Source organism: Atta cephalotes (assembly GCF_000143395.1).
Source record: "Atta cephalotes unplaced genomic scaffold scaffold00022, whole genome shotgun sequence".
NCBI lineage: Eukaryota > Metazoa > Arthropoda > Insecta > Hymenoptera > Formicidae > Atta > Atta cephalotes.
In genome coordinates, this window is record NW_012130086.1 from 3,098,171 (window position 1) to 3,107,957 (window position 9,787).

Consider the following 9,787-nt stretch of genomic DNA (forward strand, 5'->3'; position numbering starts at 1 on the left):
AAAGAAATATATATATATATATGTATGCGTTTACAATGATTAATAACATGTTAGTATGCAATTTGTACAATAATATATTGCACAAATTGCATAAATAATAAAATAATTCCAAATAGAAATTGAATATATTATCAAAATAATATACAACTTTATAATATATATGTGTGTATATGTGCTAAATAGTATAAATTTTTTGATAAGCTTATATTGCAGAATTTTTAATAAAAACATTTTTTAATATTTTTTAGTACTTGTTATTGGATTAGGATTTTTTTGCTTTATTGGTCAGTATTTATCGAATTGTCTCACTGTTTTACCAAAAAATATATCTCATCTGCCAATTATGATGGAGTATTTTATCGATCAAGAAAAATACTTTTATTTAATTTTGTTGCACAGTTATGCAATTATATGCATCGGAATAGTTGTGATACTAGCAACAGGAACAATGCTTCTTACGTATCTTCAGTATGTCTGTGGAATGTTTAGAATTGCTAGGTACGAATAAAGATAGGAACACTCTAAATTTTTGGAGATAAAATTTCACTCCAAGTGATAGTTGCGCCAGTCCAACAAGAATGAATTTCATTCCTTCAAAGTGAATTTCCTAAAAGGCCAACTTTGGTTATTTACCTCGCTTCGCGAGGCAGAGCGACGCTTTTCTTTATATTTGTGCAAAAATACGTCAAGTAAATCTATTTTCAAGATTGGATGTACGGGGGCTAATTTCACATGTATCTTCAGTGTATCTTCTCTCATGTATCTTCTCTTCTTTCGAAGAATGAAATTATTCATTTTTTGCGATTGAGAGATTGAAATTTTGACTCTTGTTTGGAATGATTTTTCATATCAAAGAGTTATTTTTCACTTTCTGAGAATAAAAATTTCATTCCTGCCAGACTAGCGCAATTATCATTCTTCGGGAATAAAATTTCATTCCCAAAAATTTAGAGTAAATAATCATAACAATTTGAACTGTAACCAAATATTTAAACAACATAATATATTAAAGTTTGATAATTATGCAGTAGAGAGGAGGCCGCCGGGATAACCTTGCTCTTGATTATGTTGTCAATGTAATATTTTCTCAGTAAACGAGAATGGATTAAAATGGATTGAAATTTTTTTTTATCCGATGCGTATTTTAAATAGCGAACATATTTTTTTGGATTTAATTAGATTCAATTGGATGCAATTGAATTGAAAAACTGCATTTTCTATTCAAAATTTTGAATTAAACAGTATTTACAATGCACAGAAAAAGCTAATGTTATTTTTAGATTGAAAGGTATAGAGATATGCTGCATGCAATTCCTATAAATGAATAAAAATGTATTCAGGATTGAAAAGCATTCATTTTAACATTCATGAATCAATATTTCTGAAAATCTGAATTCATTTCAATTCATTTCAATCCATTCTCGTTTACTGGATTGAAAGATCTTCAGACAATTTCAGCCTTATTCGTTAAAAAGTTAACAATTAAAGTGTAATTATCTCATTACTCTTACTTTGCATAAAAAATCGAAAAGCATGGGACGAATCGATTAAGAGAATATGACTCTCCACTAAACTGCATAATTGACGTGAAATGATGTATTTTTTTCTGAAAAATCATGTCATTCAATATATTTCTGTATAATTAGGACGCAAACATTTACAGCTATCGTATCGAACATGCAATAAACTTCAATATTCGACAAAATATTTCGCAGAAAATTAAGATTCTGATGAGCGAAGACATAATTTGTGCTGTCGATACTCATCGACGAACTATGAAGTTGATACACATTCACAAAATAGATAGAATAGAGCGGGGCTGGTTGCGCATTGCGGCAAGTTGGGCAAATACAAATATCTACATTGAAAAAAATGTTTGGTTAAAAATGGACAAATCAGAAAATTCTGATTGATATAATTTTCAATTATACGTTTTTTCATTGTAAATAACGAATATATATATGTTTATGATCGTGTAAGGTAGCACATAGCAGAGATTACTGTGCTTAATACAATAATCCGTACCCGGTTATTAACAAGCCCGGTTATTAAGCCAAACAGGTATGTTTTTTCGTTTTTGTATATAAAAAGTAAAAAATTATTAGATGAATATTCTTTTTGGTTTACGTAATAATTAAAGCGATTGATAACAGCCAAATGTGTTTTTTATATATAAATAATTAATGAAATTTTTTAATTTTATACTGTTCAAGTTGCTCCCAGCAAACGAGAATATATTAATATGGATTAATATTTTTTTCTATCCAAATGCGTATTTTAAATAGCGAATACTTTTTTTTGAATTTAATTGGATTCAATTGGATTCAATTAGATTCAATTGGATACAATTGAAAAACTGCATTTTCTATTTAAAATTTTAAATTGAACAGTATTCACAATTGTGTTTGTGTGCACAGAAAAAGCTTATTTTTAGATTGAAAGGCAAAGTGATGCCCCATGCTATTCCTATAAATGAATAAACATGCATTCAGAATTGAAAAGCATTCATTTTAACATTCGTGAATCAATATTTCTGAAAATTTGAATCCATTTTAATCCATCCTCGTTTGCTTGGCTATTTTATTTACAATTTTTCAGTCGTAAACAATGTTTCATCAACACCGATGTGGGGCTTGCTGAACCAAAAATCCATAACTCAGCTACTTAAATTTGTCTTTATCGATCCTTTTTATTCTGGGCCGCGTTCAGGAATTACTAGATAACTTTAGAGCAGGTCTATGGCATTCGATAGTTTCATGTGACCCTCCCTTATTATCCAATATTCGCTAGGGATGCTAATAGTAACTTAATCCACTTACTACAGTACAGTCTGATATAATCCCTTGCCATGACGTGATGCAGTTTGCAAGAGAATAAAAAAAACGCCTTTTGCCATGATAATCACTTAGCTATATTTAATGTTCGATCATGTTTGATCACGTTTGATTATACACGGCAAAAATAATCTCATTTCACTAAAGCATGAGCAGGAGCTAAGTTATTACACAGCGTTTCCAACGGATTTCGAATAATAAGGAAGTCACATTAAACTATAGAAAACCTATTGAGCCTGGGATTCTGTAACTGTTTTACACGTCTATCGACAGTTGTTGGTGTCGTTGCGCAGCTTTTTCACTATATAAAATATCTGCGCAATGACAGTAGGCGTGTAGAACAGTTATGCATGGTCTACAATGTGCAGTAACAGTAATTGATTAAGGAGTAAGCGTAGAAATTGACCAATCATAATTGATTGTTTTTTTCATATTCAACTATGATTGGTATTTTCACATTCAACTAGCCTCGCTCTATACTAATGTGTTTATTATAATTATATAAATAATATTCCTGTTTTTGAAGATTGTCCAAACATTTGATGTCTACATGGGAGGTAACAATATTTTGCTTAATAGTACTTGGCGTAGCTTGCTTAACCCTAAATTTGTTTCAAGTAAGTTTTCTGTTTCGTATTGTAATATATAAAAATGCATGCAAATGCTGCTCCAAAATTATATGTAGTAACAATTATTGTTCAGTAAGTAGGTAGGCCAATAAAATGCCAAAGTTATATAAATCCCCAATAACAATTTTTATTATATAAATAATAATATAAAAAGTAACAAATGTAATATATAGTAAAAATAAAAATAATAAACAGAGGAGATGCACTGTATTAGAAAATTCAATAATATTGAAGATATATGTATAATATTAACATAAATTTACTAAAGAAAGCCCCCTATTATGAGATAAGCGTCTAATATGAAATAAAGGCGTTTTTGCTAAACTAATAGACGCTATTTATTGATTCCACCATGAATTTATTGCTTTTAGATTGAAAACTATTTAGTAGAAAATTCATTATTAGATCATGCCTAGTCATTGCAGTCATAAAAAAAGATTTTAGAATTTGAATGTCTTCAAGTTTTGTTGAGATGAGTCTTTAAACATTATTTATTATTTAATAAAAATACATATTTGGCAATAAATTCTTCATGTAATGATGAGTAAGGTCGTGCTAATAGAAAAATATGGGATACATTGAATTGCTTAATTACAGAAGTTAGATATGATGATCGTAAAACCGGCGTGGAAATCGTAATATGAGATACCCAGGGTATTTCTAATATGAAATAACCTATGTTCTCATGTCACAGTGAAAATTGTTGCTAAAATATAAATGTTATACTTATTGTTCAATAATAAAAAGGACAACCGGAATAAACGTTGAGTGCCTATTTCTGCGATAATTGATTTCAACTATCTGAAGATGAGTTCTGGGTATAATGTATTGCATACTTATTGTTCACGCATCCTAGCTGTGTTTGTTTGTATTTAAGAAACATTAAATAAAGTTTTTTTAGTTACAATACTGATGTACTTTGCGTTTTATTATCGATTTCTTGGGGCATCTCATTAAAAGTACAATTTTTGACTTTATGATTTGTTCACTTTTTACATTTCTTTAATTTTCAAAAAAATGAAATTTGAATTATTTATTATATATAACATTATCTTATTAAATTCCCTTCAAAGTGACCTATTATTTTTCAAATTCCATAGATTTCTAGCATTGACCCAAAATAAATTCGGTATCTCATAATAAGGGCCTTTCCTCTACTTTTAGAATTTAACGAATAAAAATGCTGATTTATACATTCTTTGTACGATCTTTGTGTTTATATTTTAAGAACATGTATTTTTTTTACTCTTTTTGATATATACTGCAAAGCATTTTTTAAATTTTGCATAAATTCATCATTATTCTTAGATTAATAGTAAAAAAATATATATACATATATATGTATATATATATACACATATATACAGAACAGTTGCAACACTTTTTTTTAATGGATTTCGGAATTCAGCCTTGCTCCTAGAAAGGTTAAACGTAAATAGTTAGATTCATAAGTAAGAATTAAAGAGAATTAAAGAAATAATTGCTCGGTAAACAAGCTGCATTCCGAAACTCATTGAAAAAAAGTGCAACCGTTATGTCCACGATTATACAAATGTATGCAGAAGATTTATAATCTCCTTTAAATACTGTCTTAGATATTTCAGATTGCTTCATCCGAAAATACTGTTAGCAAATTTTTGTCATTGTTGTATGTGATTTCCATGATTTTCTGTATGTTTCTATCCAATTATATTGGACAGAATATAACTGATTACAATAACTACGTATTCTCTACTGCGTAAGAAACATTTCATGACGAGTAAGAATGTTTGCATGGAAAGAACAGTTTTACTAAAAGATGCTTGAAGACTTTACGAGTTATCGCTGTGTTTTTGTCCATTGTTAAGGCTAACGTTGAAGTGAACTTTGCCGTTCACTTCATCAGAGCGAGGAGCGCATCGATACTGAACTGCTGTTCCGGGAAATTCCCTTTATATACTTTATATACGTTAGAGATGGGTGAGGGTACGTTGAGGAAGGGAAAGATAGGTCTTCCTTGGCTTATCAAGAGCAGTCTTCCATATCCTATTTATATTACAATCCAAATCTCTGTTTAAATTATCTGGATGTTTCTGTATTTCTAGAGCCCTTCTACACTTCCTCGAGAAAATGATTGTGGCTATAGTAGCCATTTTTTGGAATAATATTTGATGTTCTGTCTCAGTGCTGCTTTTGCCAATGCTGATTGTGTGATATGTATTTTAGTCTGACATCCCGTTGATGTTCCTTCATGTGCATGTTGACTATTCTTCTGGTTTCATCAATGTACACTTTCCTGCAAGAGCAAGGTATTTTATATACTTCTACGGAACTGAGTGGGAGTCCTTGGTCTCTAGAATTTTTCAAGATTTCGATGTTCCTTGGAGGCTTGAAAATGTTGAAATGGATGTTATATTTGTTAAAAACCTGCTGATTCGGTCTGTTGTTCCATTTACATATGGAAGAATAAAGAAACTTTTTTTGTTTAACTCTTCCTGTGATATTTGTGTATTCGAGTTATTCTTTATTCCGCTCCTATATTTGCTGATTGTCCTGTCCACATCTTTCTTATTGTATCCATTCTACTGTGACGTTTGTTTCAAGTGGTTGAGTTCTGTTTATAGATGTTCTTTATTAAAGATACTGAATGCTCTCTGCACAAGTGAGTGTATTGCCGATTGTTTTTGTGCTGGATGTAGTATGACTCGGCAAGAATCTGTCAGTATGTATTGATCTTCTTGTACTTGATGACTCAGAGTATTAGCCTTCTTTGTGACAAGAATATCCAGGAAGGGAAACTTACTGTTCTTTTCTATGTCCATGATGAATTAAATATTAGGATGTTAGTTGTCGAGGAAGTTTAAGAATTTGTGAAGTTCATCACTGCCATGTTTCTAAATTACGAAAGTGTCGTCTACATATCGAAACCAAATTTCTGGTTTATTGGTCGTCTTATAAGGGCCTTTTCCTTGAAGTATTTCCATAAAGATGTTTGCAATAACAGAAGAGATGGGAGAGCCCAACGCTGCTCCAGACGTCTTCGTAGAAGTAGTTATTGTAGGAAAAATATGTGATCATTAGAGAGTGTTCAATTAAAGGGACGATGTTAGAACTTTATATGAGGTTTTGATTATATCTAAAGTTTCTTTTATTGGAATGTTTATAAAGAGTGACTCTACATTGAAACTCAACAATCAGCGCTCCTGCCCTGATGAAATGAAATGAATGGTTCACGAACCATTAGTATTAGCAATGAACAAAAACACGGCGATAATCCGCAAATCTTCTATAGCATCTTTAAGGAAAATAGCCGTGAAAACCTAAAAAGAAATTTTATTAAAATTCAGTTAGCCAAATGCAGTGAGTTTGCTGTCATGTTGTCGATAATTATTGAAGCAATTAATTTTGACAAACTCGGAACAAGATAATCGAGACAGCATTATGTTTGTCGAAAACTCACGTAAATTCGAATTCTATTGCAAATCGATGGCAACGTCAATTTGCTCGTAAAAAAGATGATTTGTGATAGCAACTTATTATAACTAGTGTTGTCAATTTATCATTTATAATTAGTAACGAAAATGTTCTTTCCATATATCTTTTAAAAATGGTTTCAAATGTAAAAATTAATGTATGTAGTTGCAGAACAAATTAGTATAGTTGAAAATAATATGAGTTTTTTTCATTAATTAGCAATTCGTTATCTATGTACAATTTCATAGGTACAACGTTCAGTGGTATAGAGCTCCGTTACGTATACAAAGAATGATAATGTTTCTATTACAAAGAGAAGCTAAAGAATTTACTCTGAATGTCGGTGGAGTATTTAATGCATCTATGGAGTGTTTCGCCATGGTAATATAATACCAACAACAATCTATATATACGATATTACAAATGAATATTATAAAAAGAGATGTATTTAATTGCAGTTAGTAAAGACTTCGATATCATATTTTACTGTCATATATTCTATAACAAAATAAATATGAATTTATAGAATTATAAATAATAGAATTAATAATAGAATAATAAAAACGTAGCTGATGGGAAAACAGGAGTACTCATTTTTAGAAAAAAGTAAAATTATTTTTTGAACATATAGTTTAGCTAGAAATTCTAGAGATTCAAGAAAAATATTATAAATTAAAATTGTTCAGGTAAAGTGACAACAAATTTTGTTGTTGTGATTGTTGATAGTCTGTTATACCAATTATTAATAGTAACAGAAGCAAATTATATAAAATCTTTTGGATAGACTTTAAATTCGTTTACATATAATAGAATTCATAGATTATCGTGGAATTTTAAGTCGTAGGAAACCGATCAAGCACAGTATATATAAGGAGTAAATATAAGGAGAATACTTGATTAGAATTGGTCAATTTCTTATGATTTGAAACACTGCAAAAGTCTACTTTTATATATATATATATATATATTTTATCTCTTATTTGTTAGCAATACTATTGATTATTTGTTACATTGACAAATTAAATTGCAATCGTAACAAATCGACCGTTTTTTAATATTATATTTTTTAATATTATATATAATCGTTATTTAATATTATATTTGCTTTCCCTTTGTTTCTATAACAAAATCATTTCTCTCAGTGCGCAATGTATTCAAATCAAGTATTGTATATATTATATTTTGAACAATCACATAGTTTCAATTGTTCTACATTGCTTTTAAGTAATTTGATACAACTTTTTGAAACTCTTCTATAGCTTAATTTCATGAGAAAGACACATCCGCTGTATTATTTTCAGAAGCAAATCGTCTATGAATTGTATTATAAAAAATAATGATACGCAAATCATTCAGAAAGCTGAATTCAGTTCCGATAGCGGACTGCTATTTGAGCATTAGAAAAGTTGAGTTTATGTAAAAGAAAAACGTTATAAAATATTTCATTAAATAAAATTAAAGTTATCAATTAAAGTGCATTAAATTAACTACAATCGTGAGATTTCGTATTTCAGATTTTATTGACGAAGAAAGATACTAATAATTGCCTGTGCTATTTGCAGCGGTTTTTATTCTATATTTGTTCATATCGAATTCTCTTGGATTAATGATGGATTACAATAATTATGTATTTGCTACTATATAAGAAACTTTCTTACGAAAAACAATAACTGGAAGGTTTCAATTTATAAATTTTTATACCCAAACAAGTATTAAATATGATTAGTTTTGTATGATTAACATAAAATATTGTAAATTATATGAAAATCTTCATACTTTTCTTTCAAACTATCCATTCTTGTCTTCATAATTTATGTAGGTAGAGCTGAATGATGTGTAATTTCTTTGTACATTCAGGAAACGATATTCTTCCTGTTGATAAAAGGCGCCAAAAATTTCGATCTGAATATTGAATTATTTATTCCATCATTAGAGTGCTTCGTCAAGATAAAATCATGCAGTGTTTTTTTTAATATATTATATTAATATATAATACATTAAAAGTAAACGCAATAATATTTGCAAATTTCGGTGTCTTATTTTACTGTCATATTATTTATATATATTATCTATATATTGGCAATATAAATATGAATCAAATAAGAGCAATTATATATTCGAAATTATATATTCGAGGAAGATAACAGCATTTCTCACATGTGAAAAAAAAGAAAATTCAATTTTTAAATACGTATATATTTTTTATATATTTTTGCTTACAATTTTATTATACTAAAAAAAGAAAATATTCACAAAATCAAAAATATTCACCAACATAAAGTTATTAAATTGAGATTACACACTAATTAATCTTAATGAAACTGGATTTAAAACGTCTGTAAACATATGAATAAAATTGTACATATTGTACAATATAAAGAACAGATTTAATTATTTTATTGTAGAATCTATCATAGTAATATTTAATAAATAATGTTAGTAATATGATAACAATCTTTTGCAAAGTGTAAAGTAATATATCAGAAAATGTTATTGATCTAATTACCATGTTTTAAATTGAGATGAATTAATTACTCAATGCCGAAACATATGGAGGATATTCATCTCAAAGAACAAACCATTGTGAGAATTCATATGAAAAGTGAAATTATTGCACTGCAAAGAATAAAGAATACGTGCTTGCGTGACTTCTGTCCTTTGATGTCTTTTTTTTTGTATTAAAAGAAGATATTCATGCGAAATTTTCTTGATGTTAGAGATTAATGCCTTAATAGTTCTTATTGCAAAACTACTAAAATATAAATGAATTTGTGATCTCACAATGGATATTTTGTATAGTCTCATATTATACAAATTATGGCATTCACACTAAAAATTTGCACTGTAAGAAAGAATATCAAGGAAATCGAT

At 28.7% G+C, this 9,787-nt stretch overlaps 2 protein-coding genes across 2 annotated transcripts; both read left to right on the forward strand.

Moving 5' to 3' along the window:
- The first annotated feature begins 343 nt into the window (after nucleotides 1–343).
- Nucleotides 344–3,547, forward strand: LOC105619715. Its single transcript, XM_012201234.1, has 3 exons — nucleotides 344–498; nucleotides 1,664–1,780; nucleotides 3,361–3,547. Exons 1-3 carry the CDS (start codon nucleotides 344–346, stop codon nucleotides 3,545–3,547), a joined length of 459 nt encoding a protein of 152 aa, XP_012056624.1.
- A 1,589-nt stretch (nucleotides 3,548–5,136) lies between these two features.
- LOC105619716 lies at nucleotides 5,137–7,428 on the forward strand. The gene is made up of 3 exons (XM_012201235.1): nucleotides 5,137–5,201; nucleotides 7,165–7,297; nucleotides 7,375–7,428. Exons 1-3 carry the CDS (start codon nucleotides 5,137–5,139, stop codon nucleotides 7,426–7,428), a joined length of 252 nt encoding a protein of 83 aa, XP_012056625.1.
- Nucleotides 7,429–9,787: the final 2,359 nt, after the last annotated feature.

What these genes read in the sequence shown, in the direction of transcription:
- LOC105619715 (XM_012201234.1), top strand. Translation starts at nt 344, where the DNA reads ATGATGGAGTATTTTATCGATCAAGAAAAATACTTTTATTTAATTTTG. An exon ending in GGAATGTTTAGAATTGCTAG is followed by an intron (nt 499 to 1,663) that starts GTACGAATAAAG and finishes AAACATTTACAG; the next exon opens with CTATCGTATCGAACATGCAA. An exon ending in ACTCATCGACGAACTATGAA is followed by an intron (nt 1,781 to 3,360) that starts GTTGATACACAT and finishes CTGTTTTTGAAG; the next exon opens with ATTGTCCAAACATTTGATGT.
- LOC105619716 (XM_012201235.1), top strand. Translation starts at nt 5,137, where the DNA reads ATGTTTCTATCCAATTATATTGGACAGAATATAACTGATTACAATAAC. An exon ending in AACTACGTATTCTCTACTGC is followed by an intron (nt 5,202 to 7,164) that starts GTAAGAAACATT and finishes ACAATTTCATAG; the next exon opens with GTACAACGTTCAGTGGTATA. An exon ending in CTATGGAGTGTTTCGCCATG is followed by an intron (nt 7,298 to 7,374) that starts GTAATATAATAC and finishes ATTTAATTGCAG; the next exon opens with TTAGTAAAGACTTCGATATC.